General features: G+C 39.0%; 2 protein-coding genes across 3 annotated transcripts in view; both read left to right on the top strand.

Moving 5' to 3' along the window:
- Positions 1 to 21669, top strand: part of LOC146469385 (uncharacterized) — a 136148-nt gene that overhangs the window by 14881 nt on the left and 99598 nt on the right. Inside the window, exon 1 of one of the 2 annotated variants that reach the window (XM_085123423.1) lies at positions 18247 to 18303. The exons of the other annotated variant lie outside the window; for it this stretch is intronic. The gene's annotated coding sequence lies outside the window, so the exon portion shown is untranslated. Of the gene's footprint in view, positions 1 to 18246; positions 18304 to 21669 lie in introns of those variants that run through there. 2 annotated transcript variants of the gene reach the window in all.
- On the top strand, positions 1530 to 13488 carry LOC146469389 (collagen alpha-2(IV) chain-like). Its single transcript, XM_085123459.1, has 4 exons — positions 1530 to 1608; positions 3026 to 3295; positions 10195 to 10528; positions 11205 to 13488. Exons 3-4 carry the CDS (start codon positions 10259 to 10261, stop codon positions 11544 to 11546), a joined length of 612 nt encoding a protein of 203 aa, XP_084979585.1. The 5' UTR covers positions 1530 to 1608; positions 3026 to 3295; positions 10195 to 10258; the 3' UTR covers positions 11547 to 13488.

Raw genomic sequence — 21669 nt, 5'->3', positions numbered from 1 at the left:
TTTAGAAAACAGCCAAGAAACTAAATATTGCTTGATCTTGTCGATGTCATTTTGCAAAAAAGACTAGAAGACTTCAATGGCGCTATTTCTCGAGCGTGGTATAACGGCTGATATCACATGACCGCTAAGCCAATCAAAACTGTAGAACTTGCATTGTCCAGTAATCCAGTTTGTAACACAAAAGATCATGTTACCCAAGTGCCTTGTACCTTACATATTTCAAGTTTTAGTTACACCAGTGAAACGGCAGACATAAATGAAATATTTCGGGATGGAACGGGGACATCCAGTGAGAACATTGAAGTAAAAACTTAAAATTTTGTCTTCTGGGCTCGGTTGTTCGAAAGCCGATAAACGCTAATCCACGATTAAAATTTAATCGAGGTTTTCATCTCACTCGTTAAAAATGATTTAAAAGATTAATTTCGAGCTAAAGGTAAAGAAAAGTCGAAGAAAAACTAAGAGCCAAAATTCGTTTGGAAGAATCTTTATTGATTAGCAATTAAACTGGAGTGAAAGTTCGCGTTAATCCAGGATTAGCTTAATCGGGCTTTTTAAAGTCATATTTGTGTATGATAACACAGATTCATCTGTTCCGACGGATGCCTTGGCCTAGGAAACGGAAAGAAAACAGAATTTTAACCCCCAATTTGCCAGCTGTTGTTTGTTGTTCGAAAATACTATATTTACCATCTTCGAAAACGAAAGGAACTAGTTTTCCAGTGTCACGAAATCTCCTGCTAACAATTTGCCGAAGAAAACTGTAGACTTCATTAACGAGTAAATCCGAATTTCTGAGTTGATGAAGGACTTCCGTACACAGATATACCCCGAAATAAACTGTTGGGTGCCCCTGGTGGAAGGAGGGTTTACTGTGGGAAAAGACGGGCGGTGTCCGCAGACAAGCATCCATCTACATCTCAATGACTCAGTTCAAAATCCGTAAACGGGCATGCGCCAAGTTACAAACAGTTACACTTAAAGCTGGACAGACAGACACTTAAAGCTGGAATTGCATTTTCCTGTCCTGTACCAAGAGATAAAAATTTTTGAGTGCGTCAATGAAAAGTGTTTGATACTAAATTTAACTGAGTTTAAGTTTCTTCTCTGAAGTCGAGCAATGGGATCCAGCATAAAATCTTTGTTATGTATGAATATTCTGATTATATGACTTTACTGAAGTCAAGGTGCGGTTTATTACACATTAATGTTTAGTCCACATCATTTCTTTCAGTTACTTACAGTTATTTACAGTGTCCCCAATAAACACACAAAGTTGTCAGCCGTCTCCTTCCCAATTAGGTTATTGGAGAGGAATATTCGTACCAAGTAAATCAGCTAAGTTTTGGGGGAGGGGGCGGATGGCATTTAATTAAGCATTCATTAAAAAAATCGATATGAATCGAGAAAATCAATAAAAATAATTGCAAGAAAAAAAGTTTTTCAGTGGTGTCATTGGTTGGCCAAAGATGGCCGAGGTGATTGGGAACTAAATGAAACCACGTGGTCAGCGTGACGCGGGTTTCACAGCAGCAGTCGCAAAAGGGGAAAAGTTCGAAGAAAAGGACTCAAGATTACGTCTTTTAAACTTGCAAGTCCAGACAACGGGTAAGCTTTAAAGTATTGAATTCAAAGTGTGTAACGAAATTTAGTGCTAAGGTGAAATGTGTCTAATTTACACTTTAATAGTCTTTCGGTATTGAGCTTTGAAAGCAGTAAAAGAAAAATATCTCAGTTTTTCGGCATTCCCAAAAGATTTCGCCTCAGTTAAGGCTTACGGCAGCTGGCACTGGTTTCCATCACTTTGCAGTTCTTATACTTTTACAGATTAATAGAACCATTCTTGATACAACAATAACGGTATCAAAAACGTGCCTAAACTTTTCGTGAACTTATAGAGTGTTTTCACATGACGTTACGGCGGCCATGTTGGTGTCCCAAAACAAAGAAATGGCGGCCATGTTGGTGTCCCAAACTAAACCTCTGGGAATTGAACTCTATTTTTATGTAAATACTTTCTTTTGTTGCAGTAAACCAATATGGCCGGTAGTCACGTGAATGAAAACACTCTATAGGTTACCATAGCAACAGTATGATCTGTTAAAACACCCGTAATTTTACCTTTAAGTGGTTATAACTAAAAAATGAACAAAGTGACCCTAATTTTTTTAGATGTTTGGAGACAATGTTTTGCAAAGTTTATAAACAATTCTTCTAAAGGGGCTCAGAGCCATCTTATGTATACTGTTGCTATGGTAATGCATTATGTGGAGAAAGTGACCATGCCTTGTTCACCAATGTATTAATAATGCACTTTTTTAATATCATTATTGTTGTATCAACTGATAAAGAGCGGTGGTGTCGATCCGTCAAAGTCTAAGACCTGGAAAGTAATGGAAACTGGTACCAGCCACTTTTAACTTAATAAATTACATATTTTTTTATTTTCCTCTCATCTAAAAATCTGTCACAGATTCTCAGTCCACAAAAGGTATTTTTTGTGCAGTTTATGAATATGTGGGGAAAAAATCTTCGCAAGTGTTTGAAATCTGAAAAGAAAATTGGGGGTAACCATGCATTTTTCAAGGACGGTACACCTATTAACTCCTTCAAATTCTTCGTTGACTCCCTTGAAACTTTAACTAGAACGCTGGATATTCTGAGCTGGGCCCCAGCGTGACCTCATCTGTACCTCAAAGTTTTTGCTTACAAATTATTTTTTCTGGATGGAGGAAGTCACTGGAGACCATTGACAGGTCCGAGCAGTGGACCTCTGTCAGTCATTTTCACTCATTTTTTACAGAATTAATTCTCTGATTTCTCAGTTGAATATCAAAATCCTGGAGTAAAGTAAAGTAAGTTAAAAAGTTTTTTCTTTAACTCGTATGGACAGCATTTCCTTCCTGTAGTGTAGGCTAATGTTTAGTAGCAAATTAGGTGGTTTTCTTCCAGCACTTAAATTTACACTGCATAGCTTATTCACGGCTGAATTTCTCAAGCATTCTCAATTGTCGTGTTGTTCTAGGTCCGCCCGGCCTTGAACAGGGTCCGAAGGGAGATGAAAGTATTCCGGGATTACCATCTTCCGTCAAAGGTGCAATGGGCGAGGAGGGTACCCCAGGAGGCATGGGTGAAAAGGCTTCCCTGGTCCCAGGGGTGACCCTGGTCAATCTGGCCCCGTTGGCGTTCTCGGCAAATCCGCCACAGGTGAAGGATTCCATGTAGTCGTTCACAGCCAATCAACCAGCATACCAGACTGCCCGCTCAACTTAACTCGACTCTGGACCGGATACAGGTAAATGCGTGTTCTGTTGACTCTTCTCCATTTGTATCATTAGGCAATAGTTGGGAGAATTTGTTTAAACATCAAGGCATTTTATCTTTGGTGATCATTTCTCGTGTAGTGATATTGTACAAGAACAGTCTGTATACTTGTCAATGACATTCCGTTGGTTTTTTTATTATTATTGTTTTGTTTGTTTGTTCCTGGAAATGGTCTCTTGCAGAAAGTGGTCGCTTACGAGAGGTGGTCAGAAAAGGATGTTCGGTTGTATTCAGAAAACTGTCGGAAAACTTTACCATTATTTTCAACCATCTTTACCGTTTTTCGCAACTAGTTTTGTCCAAGATTGTACATCTTGTTCATTTCATTTGCAAGAATGACCTGAAGACGATTTAATGCCCGCTATTTCTCGAGCGTGGTATAGATAGATAGATAGATAGATAGATAGATAGATAGTTTAATAATCAATACATGGCAGCCCGAAGGCTGAATTGCGTATTTACAATTAATAAAATCGATAAAAAGTACGTATAAAACTAGGTACAATAAATAAAGATATAAAAAATATGATAAAAAGGGAAACTAAGAATCTATATATGTACATTATCAATACAGGATCTAATAATAAAACTATTTCTAAAACGATCTGTCTTGCATTTGGGTACGGTAAAACGCCTGTTGCACCTTAGAGTGTAACGTGACGGTCCACTAAATGGTATTAACCAGTTCAGACGGTGTTCTGGGTCTTTAATAATGGTGTCAAAAGCATTAGTGCATAGCCCCGTGATGAAATCTGCAATGGGGACAATGTTCACTAGTTCGATGGCCTCCTGGTAGGGTAGCCCTGAGCATATTATAGACATGGCCCGCTTTTCGACACGCACCAACTCGTCTTTTAGGTACTTTGGCAGGGCGTAAAAAAAGACAGGCGCTGCGTACGTAAGAACAGAGCGTATACAAGCAGTGTAAAAGGTGGACATGTCCTGCCGAGGAACTCTTGATCTCTTTAACTGCACTAAGAAATACAGACGCTTTGACGCTTTCTTTATGACGTCACTAATATGTTCGTTCCACGTAAGGTTGCTCGATATGGTCAAACCCAGTAGTTTAGCACTAGTCACCCTCTCTAGTTCTTTACCATCTACTACGATAGACGCAAACTGGGGCTCATCTTTTGCAAAAGATATCCTGAGCTCCTTACACTTGTCGCTATTGAGTTTGACTCTGTTCTGCGTAGACCACTCGGCAACCTTGTCCGCAATCTCCTGGGCATGACTTCGGTTGCCCTTGGCAACGACTTCTGATGCGGTCGTATCGTCGACATATTTCCATACATTAGCTAAATTATCAACATCTAAATCATTTATGAGTACAAGGAATAGCCACGGGCCTAGTTTTGTTCCCTGAGGAACCCCAGAGGGCACTGAACCCCACTCGGAGTAACAGCCCTCGGATAGTTTGATCCTTTGGGAACGATTAGAAAGGAAATCTATGATCCAATTGATAATTCTTGTGGGAAGATTTAACCTACACAATTTCTCTACAAGTATTCTATGATCTATAAAGTCAAACGCTTTTTTATAATCAAAGAGAATAGTTCTAACTGTAGCGCCGTTGCCATCAGTTTCCTTGGACCAGTTGTGAAGCATGTGTATCAGTGCCTGAGTAGTTGAGGAATTGGGAACAGCTCCATATTGGCTTGGGTCGAGCACATCTAGAACTGCAGGTTTTACGTAATCGTGAACCACGCACTCTTCTGCGACCTTCGACAGACATGGAGTAAGGGAGATAGGTCTGAGATGTTTCTTCAGGTCTTCAACCGGCTTCACCTTAGGTAGAGGAGATACGTCCGCGAATTTCCAGATCTTCGGAAGAGACTGCTCTTTTAAGGAGAGATTGATGATTCTGCTGATTGGGAAGGACAAAAGTTCAGCATACTCCTTGAGCATCCAGTTTGGTATCTTGTCTGGACCACACGCCTTAGAGGGGTTTAACGCAGCTAATAACTTAAAAATACGCATTTCCGAAACCTCCGGAAGCTAATATAATGCCTGATATCCCACGGCTGCTAAGCCAATTAAGAGTGCCTGACTGTAACTTTCGAGAGCTTGAAAAATCGAAACTCCTGATAATTTGCCTGAAGTTTACTTTTGGGGAACTATCTTCGAAAATATTATTTGAATGTTCTGGAAATTTATAGTTTTCGAGAATTTTGGAGAAAACGAAATTACGGGTTTTGCCTCATTAATTATGCAAAAATCTCACTCAAAATTAGCCAAGTTCAATACGCCTGTGTTGAAAAAGTACCCAACGCTAGAAAACGAGGTCGGTTTTGAGTAGGAGCATTACTCACCTACTTTTCACCAATGGGACCTATATAAACTTTTGTAGAACTTTGAAAGGTCTTATGGCTCTTTCAAAAATTGACATTTTGAGGACTTTGCGATGAGGCGAAAATTGAGTAAGTTTGAAGGTTTAAATTGCATCTTGGTATGTCAGGTATCGACTCGAGAGGAACATTGTGATGAAGCTTGGGTCTTCGTCTTTCATAATACGAAATAAAAAATCTGGGCAATCAATGCACGCGCTGACGAAAACCAAAGGTAGTGAGGCTTCGTTAACAAATTTGCATAATTCGCAACTCTTGAGAAAATGCTTTGTTGCGGCGACTTGGTGAAAACATTTATCCAAGCTATCTTCAAATGGTCATTTTATCTCATATTGTATTTGCCTGTTTCTCTTCCGTGGTAGAAAAGATCTGGACAAAAAATAAAGTGTGTGATCGGAAAAGAAAATATTCGCCAAATTGTGGTAGGAAAAATTTGCATAATGCAAATCTCCCAATAAATCTTTCTGCAAAGGAATCTGATTGGGAAGGTTTCGTTAAGAGTCTATTTGAGCGAAGCCCTCCATATAAAAGAAGTCAAAACAACCTTTAATAATCCGATTTTAACAAATAATTGTCGAATCTTAACCTTTAAATAATAGTGCCAAAGTGATACTCGCTATTGCGTTACCTGCGTTACGTCAATAGCCGTCTATATTGCCCACAAGCTAACTTGTACTGCAAAATTGCCATTTACAACAACTAGAAAAAAGACCTTTATTTACTGGCATATAAGCGGTTTTGCTAAAAATTAAACGTTCACATGACACTGGAATCACGTTTAAAAAATACACACTTGTCAAATGAGTGCGAAAGTTATAGACATAGAGTCGGTCAAAGTGATTATTATTAATTAAATCAAGTTTGTTTACTGGAATGCTTTTTCAAATAGCTGGTCCAACCTTTCTCGGTGGCCTTCCAAATAATAATCACCCAGAAGTGGGTCAGTAAAAGAAGAAACCCTCTCTGTTCGTGCTGTTTGATACTGTACCTTCGCATACCTGTCAACCCCCGGAGTACAAAAATCTGGAGACGTCTAGAAATCTGTTCTCTTTGTTCCGCGTCCCAGCAGAACCGTGTCAGCAACCCTTCGAAATAACCAATATTAATAAAAAGACCGCGGTAGGTATTTCCCTAGCCTCCCACGCAGTCGTTTTTAGGGGAATCGTATTACCTCCTCGAGTCCCCTAAAAACGACTGCGTGGGAGGCTAGTATTTCCCGGGAGATTTGGTGTTCTACCCGGGAGACCGGGAGATTTCATGAAAAACTTGGAGACTCCCGGGAAAACCGGGAGAGTTGGAAGGTATGCCTTCGCATGTGACTGAAAAACAATGTCAGCCGGCACGCCATATTTTAACGTAATTACTGGTATGAAATAACACACATGTATGGATACACGCTTGAAAACCTGTGTGCCAGTTTCCGTTTAACAAAATAATACTCATTTCCTCCTACAGTCCACATTGGCTGTAGGGCATGCATTTATCTTTGTCGAATGTCAACAAGAAAAACACGGCTATCTCAGTGACACTGTATGCACGCAATGTCTACTGCGTACATCACTGGTAGCCCAAGCTCTATGAGCGTTCAAGAGACCTTTGTTTGACTTTTGTATTGTCACGCTGTAATACGAGTGTCACGATGAGTGTTATACAATGGTGTAAATTATAAGGGTTTGTATGGGAATTTACGAGAGTGTTTTGGAGTCGAAAATAAAGGGCATAAATAGAACAAAAATGGCTTACTTTGTCTCTTGATGTCTTGCTAGTGTTTGTGTGCCATATAATGGCCATTTCAGTACGATTCCAGTGGGTTTTTAAAGGTTTGCTGAACAGTTTCCTCAATCTATATCCTGCTCTATATGTCCCCGACTTCAGTAGCAGTAGTATTCTTTAAAATGATTGCAACGTTGACAAGGAGGACAGTGTAAAAGACCAGTCGCGGACAAAGGACTGCGGACCGCGGACTGGGTATAGGTGGAATATGGACTACGGACTGGGTTTAAAGGAGAACTGAAGTATGACAATCATATCTTTCTTGTATTCATTTTTATTAAGTTTAAGATGTATAAAATCAAGTTTCGGTAGTTATTTTTGTCCCTTTATTGTCGTTTTTGAGAAACAAAACAAGGACTGGGAATAAAATAGTGAGGACCGACAGTGCAAACATAAAATCTTGCTTTATCTCAGCGAGACAGCTGGATTTTTAATACGCGCTGAAGAGAGTCCGGCATTTTAGTTTTTTAGCATTTATCTCAGGGTTCGATATGATGAAAACTTGCTCTTGCAGTGCAGATTAAATGCGCAAAAGGATGTTTGATGATCATTGACCGTGATCAACCAATGAGGCCACGTGCACAATCATGTAGATGTCGTACATAGACATTTATGCAGTAGACATTGCTGAGATACCCGTGTTTCTGTTGTTGACATTCGACAAAGATAAATGCATGCCCTACAGCCAATGTGCACTGTAGGGCATGCAGTCAGTCCGTAGTCCGTAGTCCATAGTCCTCCTACTTTAGTACCTTTTTAATACCCAGTCCGTGGTCCACAATTCTTCGTCTTTATACCGACCACGTTTTTAACGTTGCAATTTATTTCAAAGAATACTATTGCTACCGAAGTGACCAAGATTTTGGGGAACTATATATATAGTAGGATACCGTATAGAGAGAGGAAAATTTTCAGCGAACCTAAAACCCACTGGAATCGTACTGAAATGACCAAAATATGGCACACAATACCTGGCAAGATATTAAGGAGACAAGGTAAGCCATTTTTGTTCAATTCACGCCCTTTACTTTTCGACTCCAAAACACGTTCGTAAATTCCCATACAAACCCTTATAATTTACGCCATCGTGTAACACTCATCGTGACATGACAATACAAAGGTCAAACAAAGGTCATAGACCTTGTGATGTATGCAGTAGACAGTGCGCATATACAGTGTCACTGAGATACCCGTGTTTCTGCTGTTGACATTCGTCAAAGATAAATGCACGCCCTACAGCCAATGTAAACTATAGGTATAAACTGAGTTATTATTTTGTTAAACGGAAACACACAGGTTTTGAAGCTCTGATATTTCATACCAGTAATTACGTTAAAATATGGCGTGCCGGCCGACATTGTTTTTCAGTCGCTTGCGAAGGTACAGTATCAAACAGCACGAACAGAGAGGGTTTCTTTTTTTACTGACCCGCTTCTGGGTGATAATTATTTGGAAGGCCACCGAAAAAGGTTGGACCAGCTATTTGAAAAAGCATTCCAGTAAACAAACTTGATTTAATTAATAATATTCACTTTGACCGACTCTATGTCTAACTTTCGCTCTCATTTGACAAGCGAGTATTTTTTAAACGTGATTACAGTGTCATGTGAACGTTTAATTTTTAGCAAAACCGCTTATATGCCAGTGAATAAAGCCAGGTGAGGTCTTTTTTCTAGTTGTTGTAAATGGCAATTTTGCAGCACAAGTTAGTTTGTGGGCAATATCGACAGCTATTGACGTGACGCAGGTAACGCAATAGCGAGCATCACTTTGGCACTATTATTTAAAGGTTAAGATTCGACAATTATTTGTTAAAATCGGATTATTAAAGGTTGTTTTGACTTCTTTTATATGGAGGGCTTCGCTCAAATAGACTCTTAACGAAACCTTCCCAATCAGATTCCTTTGCAGAAAGATTTATTGGGAGATTTGCATTATGCAAATTTTTCCTACCACAATTTGGCGAATATTTTCTTTTCCGATCACACACTTTTTTTTTTGTCCAGATCTTTTCTACCACGAAAGAGAAACAGGCAAATACAGTATGAGATAAAATGACCATTTGAAGATAGCTTGGGTAAATGTTTTCACCGAGTCATCGCAACATAGCATTTTTTCAACAGTTGCGAATTATGCAAATTTGTTAACGAAGCCTCACTACCTTTGGTTTTCGTCAGCGCGTGCATTGATTGCCCAGATTTTTTATTTCGTATTATGAAAGACGAAGACCCAAGCTTCATCGCAATGTTCCTCTCGAGTCGATATCTGACATACCAAGATGCATTTTAAACCTTGAAACGTACTCAATTTTCACCTCATCGCAAAGTCCTCAAAATGTCAATTTTTAAAAGAGCTATAAGACCTTTCAAAGTTCTACAAAAGTTTACATATGTCCCATTGGTAGAAAGTAGGTGAGCAACGCTCTTACTCAAAACCGACCTCGTTTTCTAGCGTTGCGTACTGTTTCAACACAAGCGTATTGAACTTGGCTAATTTTGAGTGAGATTTTTGCATATCAGGAGTTTCGACTTTTCAAGCTTGGCCAGCGATTCTCGAAAGTTACAGTCAGGCACTCTTAAAACTGTGAAATCGCGTTATGCAGTGATCCAGTTTAAACAATCCTTAATAGCAAAAAAATGACACCCTGTTAGTGGAAAACTGGCTTTTTTCTTGTGGTTGACTCGAATAGTCCGTTAGTTGGTGACAATAATCGTGTAAAAATCCTCGAAGTAAATCGTTTTTGTTGCAGTTTACTTTACGTTCAAGAACACGACAACTCACACGGCCAGGATCTCGGTGCCTCAGGCTCGTGCATGAGACGTCTCACCACCATGCCTTACCTATTCTGCAACGTATACGACCAGTGCCACTACGCTTCCAGGAATGACTATAGTTACTGGCTGACTACAGATATATCTATGCCAATGATGCCAATCAGCGCGCCTGGTGTAGAGCCTTCGTCGCGCAGGTGTGCCGTTTGCGAGGCTCCGGGACCTGTGGTAGCCACACATAGTCAATCCACAGAGATCCCGGATTGTCTCGCGGGATGGCAACCTATTTGGACTGGATTCAGCTTCCTCATGGTAATGATCTCTTTGTCTGGTTGTTTTTCGTTTGTTTGCAAGGTTGACAGGTATTGGAAATGTGTACGAGCTCACTGATGTGTACAGTGTATGATGTTTATTAAGCCGCTGCTAATACACAAGCGAGCCCCAAGAATATTGCGAGTAGTTGACGGACATGTTGACCATTATTTTAACTTAACGTTTTATTTTACCCATGTGTTAAAGGAATTTGAGCAAGGCAGTGTAAGAGCTGTTTGCATTCAACACTGTTGGCAGAAAAGATGTCATTGTTTTGTTTACCCTTTCACTTGAGAGTGCGTCTCGTTACAGTTTTGTTTGTCTGTGCTGTTTTGTAGTTAATATTTTTGTTTGGCTTTGTTCGTTTGTGCTTTCTTACTTGATGTTTTTGTTTGAATGCCGTATAATTTACCGATTGGAGGACATAGCTTGATGTACATTATTTTCCTGGTTTTGATTTCACGCTTCAGGCGACAAAAGCAAAAAGAATCATAACTTCTCCACCTATCGATGTTCTCCAACGTGGTGTAACTTGGAGAAATTCAAGTAACAAGTACAATTTAATGCCTTCTTTTATATTTATCTCTTTTAATTTGGCATCAAACACTAACTCTCTTCGTTTAAAATGAAATGAAAGATCTAGAGCTCTGTCTTATTTGCTTCGCTTTCTTTCCAGCACACTGGAGCCGGTGGCAGCGGTAGTGGGCAAGCTCTCTCCTCTCCCGGCTCGTGCCTCAGGATTTTCCGTCACAATCCTTTCTTTGAATGCCATGGCCGAGGTACCTGCCACTACTTCGCCAATAAATACAGCTTCTGGCTCTCCACTGTTGGGCAGATGTTCGCTTCGCCTACGCCGGTGACGCTCAAACCCGGCAATCTCCTGAGCCGCGTAAGCCGCTGTTCGGTGTGCTATCGGGAGGCACAAAAGAAAAAGAGGAGACGTCGTGCTTTCCCCAGGGTTATTCCTCAACTGAGCTCAAGAACAGCAGCACAGCTAATGGCCCAGCGTCAGTCTTAGAATTTATACGAAAAAAATAATGTTCCTGGCGTTACTCCATGTCTATACTAATTGAGTTTGTAGCCCTTATGGCGATCTTTTTGTTTTGGTTCGTCAACTGATCACAGAACGAAAAAACCGGCATTGCGTTATTGGTTCGTCACGCGACGCTACTCTCCAATAAGCATAGTGACACTTTCCCGAGTTTAAAGAAGCGTCGTTGTGGGTCAGCGGTACTTGTCTTTAGCATAGACAAGCGTTGTGTGACATCTGTGTAAAGCAACGCGCCTTGTGACTTGAAGAAATCGTTGCGTGACGACCCAACTAACAGTTTAGGAGTTACAAAGGACATGGAGTTAGTTTGTTGTTTTGTGTTTATCATGGACAGGTAGTGTATTAGCTTCAGTATCCACTGCTATTTGTACCGAATATGATTCCATTGTTGCTAGGATTTTAAAACACATCAAAAGAAAGAGTGGGGCTTTCTTCATTGATGTATACAAAAATCAATGCTAAACAAATCAATAACACAATTTGTGACTCGTCGGGAATCAATCGGACCCTCAGTTCTCGTCACTTTTCAGCGTTGATGAAAATTTTATAAAAAGACTGCTTGAAGTGCAACAGAACTGTCTTTATTGGCAGAAACATCGGGGTTTCCTGATTGGTTGGTTTCTAGAGCGATTTTAAATTGAATGTTGAAAGTATTTGGTTTAATTTACTACGGATTCGTAAAAGTGGCGGCGATTTGTCAACCAATGAGAAGCAAATCCAAACCAATCGTGTGTTAGTCACACGCATTTTCCCGCGCTTGGCGCCACTTACATGCATTTGCTTCGAGTTCTGATTGGTTCATTGCGCTGTTTACGTCTGTTGTGATTGGTCAGAGTAATTGTCTTGGTTTGCGTTTTACGACACTCAATAAAAAACCGCTCTTATCAGAAATTCTTCCTACGCTTCGGTGAAGCAGCTTCTAATGATTTTTATTAACCGCCACATTGCGTGTTCCTTCTCTATCTTGCTAGAAGACAATAAGGAGCTTCTTTCTTAAGAGTAAATATCGCTTTTGAAAAGGTAATTATTAATTTGTTTCGTCAGATTTTCGTTGTAGTCTACGATAACCATCTCGATAAACTAATGTGAAATAGACCTTATGCAAAAATGGCTAACATTTTAATATTCTTTTGTTTGCATTCAAATTATCCTTACTAACTTCGTTCTTGAGTTCAAAAATCTAAAGAATATATCAGCTTGAACGAGGCTAGTGAGGCTAATTTGAATCAAGACAATAGAATATTAAAATGTCGGCCATTTTGTGCATAGGGTCCATATAACTTTCAAATACAGATATTTTAAAATAGTTAATGAAACCCTCACTGTTTTTATGGTTTCCTGACCGAAAGTTCCGTTACTTTTTGGTCCACGCTACCGTTTTTCGTGTGGTTTTGTCTGTCGACAAAAATGCTCTTGATTTGTTCACAAACACTAACGATAACATCGTAGACGAAAGGCGAAAACTTGTCAAGGTATGGACTTTTCAAAGGGAAGGAAAAGCCAAGTCTTTAAAATGCAATTTATATTAAAATAGTGTGAAACAGTAGTTATTGTATAGCGTTATACAGTACTTTTAAGCTATTTCGCTTGTTATTTTATTGAAATACATTTGTAACAAAGAACTTTCAATAGATTAATTTCATAAAGCAAACATTTTTTTAAAATCGGTTAAGTTCAGTTAGACGTTTCTAAACTAAATTTGCACATTACACGATTAGCTATTAGCGGAATCTCGTTTATATCTTAGACTTAAATAGAAATCTAATAAAGAAATAAAATTGATCTTATTTTATAAACCTTGTTTTGGTTTATATTTCCCAAACATGAATTAGGATAATAGCAATTCAGAATAATTCTATATGATTGTAAATTGGGTTATAGTTAATAAATTGCTGTAATGTAAATTAAAGATCAGTCTGAGTGGTCTTGTTTTTACAGTTTTTGACCCGAGTAACAGGGGTGGACTCCTCGCGCATACTTCCCCGCAAACGCACTGTTTACACTGTTTACTTCTCTGCTCTCCTCTCTTCTCCTCTCCCATCCTTCTCTACTATCGCCTTTCCTCTGCTCCACTCCCCTCCCCTCTTCTCTCTTCTCCCCTCTACTCTCCCCTCTCCCCTCCCTTCCTCTCTCCTCTCACCTCCCTTCTCCTTTCTCTTCTCTCTCCTCTCGTCTCCTTCCATCTGTTCTGCTGTCCTCCCCTCTTCTCTCTTCCCCTTTCCTCTTTTCTCCTACCTCTCTACTCCTCTCATCTGCTCTCCACTCTTCTCCTCTCCCACACCTCGCTCACTACTAGGATTTGGCCAAGTTATTTGTGCCATGCGAAAAACAAAGAATTTGCCAGTAAGTCCTTACTAGGAATAGGGCAGTTAAAGGGGAGTAAGGCCAGCCCTTGGCTGGAGCCTAAGATTTGATCTGAGACTTGAATAAACGACAAACTGAGAAAACAGGGAAAACAAAGACCATGCAATCATTTACCAACCAGGAAAGTTAGACGCAAATTTGCCGAATGTTTTCTTCAAAGAAGCTTTTTCGCTACCCGGCGAATTTATACGCGATATTCTCTTTTAGCATGCAAGCCCCGAAGAGGGTTGTGGTGGACACACTCCATTGAAATAGCTGAAGATTTATCCGCACCAGAAGTATCTTGCACTGATTTTTAGTTTCCAGTCTACTCCAGGTGGCAATCAAATTTCTCCAAGAAAAGTCTGCTGAGGAGTTTAAACAGGTAAGTCTGCCACCTTATAAGTACTGGTTGTTTAACCAATTCCAATGGTTTAAGACTTGTTTTGAAGTTTGCTTATTGCTAGAGAGTTAACATGGCCAGAGCTACATTTCTGCCGGTATACAATAGCCCAATTTCGATATATTAAAATTCAGCCTGAAATAATAACATTAATTGGAGGCTCCGGGAATAAATTGTAGAGTTTATTCCCCAAAATCTCGCAGTGATGGTTTAAGTGTTTTAGGCTAAATTTTAATATATCAAAATTGGGCTACTTTGGCAGGATGTATTTTTACGGATGGCAACTAAAATTACAAAAATTGCGAAAATTTGAACAGCAAAGACCCAAATGCCTTTAATTTTGGCAGGGATTAGGATTGTTTTGTCCTTTCCGTATACTTAACTAGCTGAACGCCTGGAAAAAGCCACAAACTACAGATACTGAAGAACAAATTGGAAGGGAAGGTACATGAGGATCCGGCATAAGGAGCTCTCGCCCTCATTCTCGCATATGTAACCTAAAGCTTTAAATTAAATTACGTAGTTCGTTCATATCTACGTTAGTGAAAACATCGATACTGAACAATTAGATCGGATTTAAATTGGCTACCTTTTGTCAATTTCTTCTAACAGAGGCGAAGAACTTGATGCATTCAATGTTGAATACTGTCGTAATAAACCGCCCAACATTGTGACAGATTCTCCGCCATACTTGGCTCACCATACATTCTCTAGATCGTAATTATTGCTACCTAGGGCCGTCCCCTATTATTTTTCTTCGTTTTCAGTAGAACAGCCGAATGGGCGATACTCTCGCAGGAAGGCCATCAACGGCCAGTAATGAAGTACTACGGCTGTATGACTACCGGAAGCACATTCATGATTAAGCCTCTCGTTCATGGTCAATCAAATGCAAATGAATCAACAACTGTATTGACCGAGAGAACGCTGACCACAGAAATCACTGATTTGAGAAAAAGACCGCTAGGCTGCGACAAAAACTCAAGTGATAGAATAACCAGGCTTAGAAACTCCGCCTTGTTCTGACACTGAGTTTTCGTTGCAGCTTGTGGTCTTTTTCTCCAATGAGTGTTTTCTATGGGGAGCGCTTTCTTGGGATGCTTTTAAAGAGGAACGACCACTCAATAGAAAGAAAGCGTAACAACTGAGTTGACTTACTGGGGGAAAAGACCAACAACCTGCGATGAACATTTAACGTATATTTTATTAGTAGAACGTTGACCGCAACTTGAAAACACGACCCACCTCACAGCAATTACTAAGTCTACAAGAAATAATCACCAGGAACCCGCAATAAAATTTGTATTCTTCACACAAACTAACATGTTAGGCCACATACTATTCTGTGGTGTGAGAATACCTCGCGGTTGAAACTCAGCGACTCTGGTCAAAGTTACTGTTAACAGTTGGTTTTAAGGAAATGACTGAATAACAACAGTGTTTGTAAAAGAAATAAAAATAAGAAATAAGGAAGTACGACACGAGAAAAGAGCAACAGGCTTTCAAAATCATGATTGTTTCTTATGTTGCAATTCTGAATAATGTATTACTTAGTCCTCAGTTTAATATATAGAGAAGTAAATTTAAAAACGTCATTAAAATCTCCCCAATGTGCAACGCAAATAGCAGACTCATGGTCAGTTCTAATCCGGTACAATTCTTGTATCGTGAATTTTCTTTTATTTATTAATTTGTTTTTATTTATTTAATGTCACTCTTTTTTACAATTACAGACACTACAGTAACAAACACTACAAATACTACAGATACTCTGCCTACACAACTGAAAATACAAATCTCACGCTACATTGTACTCTAATTACACAATTACTTTAGGTATTTACAAGATACTTTATATACAGTTACAATACAGGGATTTAAATTATCAAAAACATACCTATAAATTTACATAATTTACATAATTTCATTTAATAGACAAAAGAACAAAAGAACAGGCGGCACTTACTCCTTTACAAAATAATTAGGATTGATATTTTGAACAGGGTTCCATTTTGCCTGAAAATGTTTTAAACTTAAATTGCTTTGAGAGGCTATAAGCTTTTCAATTTCATACTTTCTCTTGACTACATCTTCGAAAGGCAAAAAGAGAGGGATTTGGTTATTTTTGCGGCAATTCCACAAATAAATTTTACCTAAAATTATAAGGTAGTTGAGCAGGTCAGATCTCTCCAGTACAATTCTTGCATCGTGAAAATTGGCACAATCCGATTTCCAATATTTCAACCTGAACCGTTTCGTTTAGTCCCGGGTTCATCTCTCTGGTAAATCTCCGACACTGCGAGGAGATCTTTGAAATATCCCTCTCTTGTGTTTTGCAAATGTTGCCAAACCCAATAGTATGATTTAAATTGGTGCATAAAATCTGAAGGCGGGAGAGCGACAGATATTGTGGACCGTTTAACAGCTATAACTGCAACGGACAACGAGAACGTCACACAACAAAAGGAACAATAGCACTACACATTCATTATAAATTTTGGTACATTTTCCCGCCCGTCCCAAACAAAACAGCAAGCGAAATGACCAAATTGAACGTCATGTGGAGAGCGTGAGCACATGAAGTTAGATTTTTCATTTTCGTCCTATACTTGAACGCTGTTAGTGCCATCCAGTTCCGGGATAGTTCGAGGTTGCGTCACGCGTTGAACGAGTTGTAGCAACCGCGCTAAGTGGTTCAAGTAATGTGAGTTTATATTTTGAAGTCCCAGTTTTTAAAAATCTAACCTCCAAATGGGGGCTTCCAAGACAGGGGGTTAACAGAGAGGATGAACTTAGAATTTTTTTCATGGTATTCGAGAGTCATGCAGATCTTGCATAGAGATAAAGAACAAGCAAGAGAGAGACAGAGAAAAACAGATGACTGTAAAAATCAGCGTAGCTCTTTTTTTTTTTTTTTTTGCATCATTTGTTTTTATTTCACTCGCTCGTTTGACGATTTTGTGAGACACATTAGGTCCGTGGACAGGAAACACAAAAAACCCGAGCGCGATCGATCCAGTTAATGCGTGACGAGCCAAAAGAAGAAAAGCAAGATCAGTCAAACAACAGTGATCCGATCCCTGTTTCCCTCTAGAAACTGTTATTGAACCTGATCCATGACCGTTGATTCCAGATCACAGGGCTGTAATGTCCGATTCCCCATATCTTGTTCTTATCTCAAAAGCGAAGGAAACCGAAAGAGAAAAAACAAGTTTTTGTTAGCTTACGCGGCAAGCGCTAGAAAGGGGGAGGGTAGAGGGGAATTGTTCGTGTTTCACGAGTTCCCCACGCACTCACGTGCGCTTCTGATTCCTTCTTCCTTCCCCTTCCTGGCGCTCCCCACACACTTCACGTACGCGTCTAATTCCCTCTTATTTTTCCATTTTACCTCTTCCAACGCAAGCTAAATTTGTGTTTGCTTTATTCGCTTAAGCCACCATTTCAAGCGGTCGTATTAATGAGGCAAATTTTAGACGAAAATGATACTTCGGGACGTGAAATTAAAGGTGGGCGTTGTTCGCATCTTGCAGCAGGCCAAATTAAATTAAGTTTTTAAAGATAAGAAAATTATTAACTGTTTATTTTGGCCACGATAAAGTAACCAATACTGAAAACATATCGATATCACTACTTTATCAGTTGCTTATTTGTCGATACTACAAGACACTACTCACGTGACCCTTGTCAGAACGTCATTTGTTCTGCACGCATTACGAACCTATGGTTTAGTTTTGGGTTGGGCAGCAATTCACTGTTAACAGGGAATTTTACTCAGCCAACGCCCCAAGTTTCCATCTCTGCCTCTCGTGACGCTTGTTAGAATTAATTTTAGAGCCATCACATTGTAACATGTGACAAACCGATTTCGGTTTTTTAGGAAGAACATACAAATGACCACAAACACAGTTCCGTGTTATTCAAGTTCGCTTTTCAAAGTTATCAGTCCACCTTACAGTGTCAAGACAACAATATTTTGAGGTAAGAATAACTATAAAACCATATACCGTGTGTGGACTGTATATCTTACGTATTTTAAATATTTAGAGAAAAAAAAAAAGGAACAACGCAGTTACAAAAACTTTGAGCGGTAAGGTTTGCAGTGTACGGATCTTTAATCTAGTTTCTGTGTTTCTCTTTTGTCTTACTGGTTACGGATAAAAGGGAGATAAAGTAGATTGATTCAATAGTTGAGGGTACTTTATAATTTGAATAAATGTAGGTCGTTCCACGTACATTTGTAACATTAACAATTGGTAGAATTTATCGATATAAAAGGAAATTGTACGAGCAGGCAGTATTGTCAAGAGACATTGTATTTTTCATCAAAATATTAATTTTAGCTAGTACTGATCAGTATAATGTGGAAGGTTGAGTCGGTTAACTAAACAGTTCCTTTTCCTGCTACTTTCCGCGGATCTTCATCTGCGCTCGAGAAACAAACTTTCTCAAACTCATTAATAACTCATCAAGCCAAAAACAAGCCAAATCATCACCCTGAAGGAGGTTTAGAAATGTGATCTTAATTATTATAAAATTTTGTGAACCGTTTGCCTTGAATTTCTCCAAGAATTATCAATAGTTTGAGAAGCTATATCAAACACTCGAGAGAGGTTTTCCACCTATTTCCGAACACCTCGAAGTTGGTTAAAAAAAGACTCGGCTGCGCCTCGTTTTCCAACCTATTTCTCGAGGTTTGTTTGATTCAAAATTATTAATCGCAAAATAAATAATTCTGACGCATGAGGTAGAAAACATGACTGACTGTTTTCAGTTTCTTGCATGGAAGATGACACTTTTTCAGGGAAAGTTACTGATTTTCAGGTTGTACCGTTCTAAAGCATGATGGTGAGATAATTACAAGAACTGAAACTCTGTGATTGCGTGGCTTTTACTTTAAGCAGTATATAAAAGAGTCAAAACACTTTACATGTATTTACGTTTGAGAGTTTTGTACCGAAGATGGAAGTCTTATCGAATTCTGCGCAAATGTTATTTTACCCGAAACTGAATGCAATTTGCGTGTTTGCCAACTATTTATAAATTTAGATTAAGATTAGTAACTTCATGGACTCTTGTTTCCCTGATTAGAAATTCTAACGAAGAATTTACAATTCAAACAAGAAATACGCAAAAAAATGTCATTAAAAGCCCAAAAGATTTTGGGCACCTAAGTAGGTTATCTACGGTTGAAATTCATGGATTACAAGTACACGCGGCTTTTCAGCATGTTTTTTGTCGGGATAAATGTTCCATTCGGGTTTCTTCAAACTAAACTGCAGCACTACATTTTGTAGCTTGGGTAGAACTCAGTCAGACATTTAATCAAGCAATTTCCTAACTTTCAATCTGTGTCTTCGTGACGCACGTTACGTTTTTTTCACGGATGACACATCGTAAAACGTGATCTACTGATTTCGGTTTCTTTGAATGAAAATATATTTCCTTATTTTTGAAGTGAGATTTGTCGAATCAAATGACTCCTGATAACTGATCCGCAACACATTGTCAAGCTACTTAAGAGCCGTCCTCTGTAAATATCGACTATCGTCGTTTGGACGAGAAAAAATGAAATCCCTCAAACTTTCTCAGAAGAATGGTCTATGTAAGTTTTTCACATAAATATAACTTTCAGCTCAGTTCGATTCGTATTTTAGCTGTACTAGGACCATCTTGGTTTTGCCGCCCTGAGAGGGCTTTCAGCGGCCATTTTAGGCCACACTTTTAAAAATTTGCCTTACAAAGAAAGCGTTACAAATCCGAACAAAATCTCATTATTCGAAGCAAGCAAATGTTTGTTGTTGTGTTGAGAAGCTTTTTTGGGAATTTGATCGAAATCTGATTTTTTTTACAAAATTTTTAATTTCTTCCCTATTGAACTACTCTTCAAGTGCCCAAAAAATGGCCGAGTTTAAAGGAAAATATCGCTAAAGATACATTAGTTGGCATCCTAAAACAGCATCCCGGTTAAAGAGCAATGTCTCGTCTGTAAGAATATGCAATAAAATTTTTGGGCAGTTCAAAAGAGAAAATTATAGAAGAAGAAGTTTTAACTGTACTTTTGTCAATAAAGACCGCCTTCCTAATTAGCATAACAACATGAAAATAACGATTTACTAAGAAAATAATGATAAATTCCACTTACCTCGTGAAATATCGAGAACTGGATATTTCAAAATATATCAATTTATAGTTTCAGTTGGATACAGCCGCATTTTCGATGATTTGTTGTGCGAAATCACTGTAATACACCGCAGCCGTTAAACTGAGTTGAATTCTTCAAAGTCCGTCAGGACAACCATCGGCCGAAAAAATTGCCTTCCGCCCCATAAGCTGCCGTGTGCAAGGTGTCAAATATTTCTTTGTTATCCTTAATGACGAAAACTTCTTTCAGCAACCATTTAAATCCTGCTTTGAACTGGAGATTCTCGTCAAGAAATCGTTTATGTTCCGTTGACCTTCCGCCGTGATTAAACAATGAGATTGCGTTACAGAAACGCGCACATATCCAGATGGTTTGGGGTGGGGGTGGTGAGGAAACAAACATGGAAATACTCCCAAATTTTAAAAAAAAGGGCCATTCAAGATTACTGTCAAAGCTATTTTATGCATTTCGGGTAGTAAATAGGAAACTGCTGTCCTAGAATAATGTGGAATATGATAAGCCCTTGTGCTGTATTTTTTAGGTTGGGGCGTGGGAGGGGGGGGGGGGGATGGCAAGTAAAACACTAATTTACAGCATCAGTCGATCGTTGCTCTTCTGTTTAGGTTTCATACATGATGTTGATGATTAAACAATGAGATTACGTTAAAGAAACGCGCGCACATCCGGGTGGGGTTGAGGTGGGGAGGAAATAAAAATGTCACGGACTTAAGCTTGTAAGATGCTGCGAAAGTGTTAGCCATTCTTCGCCTATTCGGGGTTATAAATTAAACACCTATCTTGGAATAATGGAACATGACTAGTGACTTTGGGGAACGTTGAGAAATTTGTGTAGGTTATATTTTTTTTTCTGGTTTCTGTCGTAGTAGGAAGTACCCTCTGTAAAGTCACGGTCTCTTATTTAGATGGGTACCTTTTCCAGCGAAATCAAATATTTTGTGGTAGATCTAGGGGCAAAAATGGACTTCTGGAACTTTCGTCGACAATTTGTTTCATGTTTTCTTTCCCTCTCTCACTGTGATCAAATTGCCCTGCGTAAACGCGAAGTCGATCGTTAAGTTGATTTATATAATGACTACATCAAATTAAATTTCATAGGTGTGGCTATTTTTCATTTTATTTCGTGGGGGAGGAAACGCGTGACGAACCCCTAAGGACGTCTGCGTTGTTTAATATTTTAAGTC

This window comes from Pavona decussata, unplaced genomic scaffold (assembly GCF_977016875.1).
Source record: "Pavona decussata unplaced genomic scaffold, jaPavDecu1.1 SCAFFOLD_124, whole genome shotgun sequence".
NCBI classification, from domain to species: domain Eukaryota; kingdom Metazoa; phylum Cnidaria; class Anthozoa; order Scleractinia; family Agariciidae; genus Pavona; species Pavona decussata.
This window is presented reverse-complemented; position numbering and strand designations above follow the sequence as displayed.